This window comes from Portunus trituberculatus, chromosome 2, assembly GCF_017591435.1.
Source record: "Portunus trituberculatus isolate SZX2019 chromosome 2, ASM1759143v1, whole genome shotgun sequence".
Taxonomy (NCBI): domain Eukaryota; kingdom Metazoa; phylum Arthropoda; class Malacostraca; order Decapoda; family Portunidae; genus Portunus; species Portunus trituberculatus.
In genome coordinates, this window is record NC_059256.1 from 12,849,311 (window position 1) to 12,851,810 (window position 2,500).

Consider the following 2,500-nt stretch of genomic DNA (forward strand, 5'->3'; position numbering starts at 1 on the left):
GGCATGTTTTGAGGGCATTTTAAGACAGTTTGACATGTTTTGAGGGCATTTTAAGACAGTTTGGCATGTTTTGAGGGCATTTTAAGACAGTTTGGCATGTTTTGAGGGCATTTTAAGACAGTTTGGCATGTTTTGAGGGCATTTTAAGACAGTTTGGCATGTTTTGAGGGCATTTTAAGACAGTTTGGCATGTTTTGAGGGCATTTTAAGACAGTTTGGCATGTTTTGAGGGCATTTAAGACAGTTTGGCATGTTTTGAGGGCATTTTAAGACAGTTTGGCATGTTTTGAGGGCATTTTAAGACAGTTTGACATGTTTTGAAAGACAGTTTGGCATGTTTTGAATTTAACCCTCAAACACCCAAAACATCTTAAAACACAAAATACCCAAAACTATCTTAAAACACACCCAAACATCTTAAAACACAAAACACCAAAACACCCTCAAAACATCTCAAAACACTCCTCAAAACACCCAAAACATCTCAAAACACCCCAAAAACACCACAAAAACACCCCAAAACACCCTCAAAACCACACAGACACACAGACACACACTCTTACCTTCAGTCCACCGTCAAGTGTACACCTTAGGGAACACACCACTACTCCAAGGCAGGATTTCTTCAATATATTAACATTGTGATTGTTCGTGTTTCTCATTGCCCAGCCAGAAGAGTGTCGCTTGGCCTCCTCCTGCTCCATCGGGTACACAAACCGGCAGTGTCCGTCTGTCCACTCAATAAAGGGGTCAAACTCGCTCACCTGGTGTTGTGAGAGGGTCAATACAGCCTTGTTAGTTAGGTTTGAGGGGTTCTGGTGTGTTTTGAGGGTGTTTGAAGATTTTTTGGTGTGTTTTGAGGGTGTTTTAAGATATTTTGGTGTGTTTTAAGAGATTTTGGTGTGTTTTTAAGACATTTGGGGGTGTTTTAAGATAGTTTGGGGTGTTTTGAGGGTGTTTTAAGACATTTTGGGGTGTTTTAAGAGATTTTGGTGTGTTTGAGGGTGTTTTAAGATAGTTTGGTGTGTTTTGAGGGTGTTTTAAGACATTTGGGGTGTTTTGAGATAGTTTGGCGTGTTTTGAGGGTGTTTTAAGATAGTTTGGTGTGTTTTGAGGGTGTTTTGAGACATTTTGGGGTGTTTTGAGGGTGTTTTAAGATAGTTTGGTGTGTTTTGAGGGTGTTTTAAGACAGTTTGGTGTGTTTTGAGGGTGTTTTAAGACATTTTGGGGTGTTTTAAGATAATTTGGTGTGTTTTGAGAGTGTTTTAAGATAGTTTGGCAGTGTCCGTCTGTCCACTCAATAAAGGGGTCAAACTCGCTCACCTGGTGTTGTGAGAGGGTCAATACAGCCTTGTTAGTTAGGTTTGAGGGTGTTTGAAGGGTTTTTGGTGTGTTTTAAGGGTGTTTGAAGGGTTTTTGGTGTGTTTTGAGGGGGTTTTAAGACATTTTGGGGTGTTTTCAGAGATTTTGGTGTGTTTTGAGGGGTTTTAAGATATTTTGGGGTGTTTTAAGATAGTTTGGCGTGTTTTGAGGGTGTTTTAAGACATTTTGGGGTGTTTTAAGATAGTTTGGCGTGTTTTGAGGGTGTTTTAAGAGATTTTGGTGTGTTTTGAGAGTGTTTTAAGATAGTTTGGCAGTGTGTTGTCCACTCAGGGTCAAACTCGCTCACCTGGTGTTGTGAGAGGGTCAATACAGCCTTGTTAGTTAGGTTTAAGGGGTTTTTGGTGTGTTTTGAGGGTGTTTGAAGATATTTTGGTGTGTTTTGAGATAGTTTGGGGTGTTTTGAGGGTGTTTTAAGACATTTGCGGGTGTTTTAAGACATTTGGGATGTTTTAAGATAGTTTGGCGTGTTTTGAGGGTGTTTTAAGAGATTTTGGGGTGTTTTGAGGGTGTTTTAAGACATTTTGGGGTATTTTAAGTTAGTTTGGTGTGTTTTGAGAGTGTTTTAAGGTAGTTTAGCAGTGTCCGTCTGTCCACTCAATAAAGGGGTCAAACTCGCTCACCTGGTGTTGTGAGAGGGTCAATACAGCCTTGTTAGTTAGGTTTGAGGGTGTTTGAAGGGTTTTTGGGGTGTTTTGAGGGTGTTTGAAGGGTTTTTGGTGTGTTTTGAGGGTGTTTTAAGATATTTTGTGGTGTTTTAAGATAGTTTGGTGTGTTTTGAGGGGTTTTAAGATATTTTGGTGTGTTTTGAGATAGTTTGGGGTGTTTTGAGGGTGTTTTAAGAGATTTTGGGGTGTTTTGAGGGTGTTTTAAGACATTTTGGGGTGTTTTAAGTTAGTTTGGCGTGTTTTGAGGTGTTTAAGAGATTTTGGGGTGTTTTGAGGGTGTTTAAGATAGTTTGGGGTGTTTTGAGGGTGTTTTAAGATAGTTTGGCGTGTTTTGAGGGTGTTTTAAGATAGTTTAGGGTGTTTTGAGGGTGTTTTAAGACATTTGAGGGTGTTTTAAGAGATTTTAGTGTGTTTTGAGGGTGTTTTAAGATATTTTGGGGTGTTTTAAGATA

The 2,500-nt window shown here is 39.4% G+C and overlaps 1 protein-coding gene across 1 annotated transcript in view; it reads right to left on the reverse strand.

Annotated features, from left to right (window-relative positions):
- Positions 1-2,500, reverse strand: part of LOC123507027 — a 15,344-nt gene that overhangs the window by 5,674 nt on the left and 7,170 nt on the right. The window contains exon 3 of the mRNA XM_045259531.1: positions 564-764. Within this exon, the coding sequence (XP_045115466.1) occupies positions 564-764 (201 nt within the window). The remainder of the gene's footprint in view (positions 1-563; positions 765-2,500) is intronic.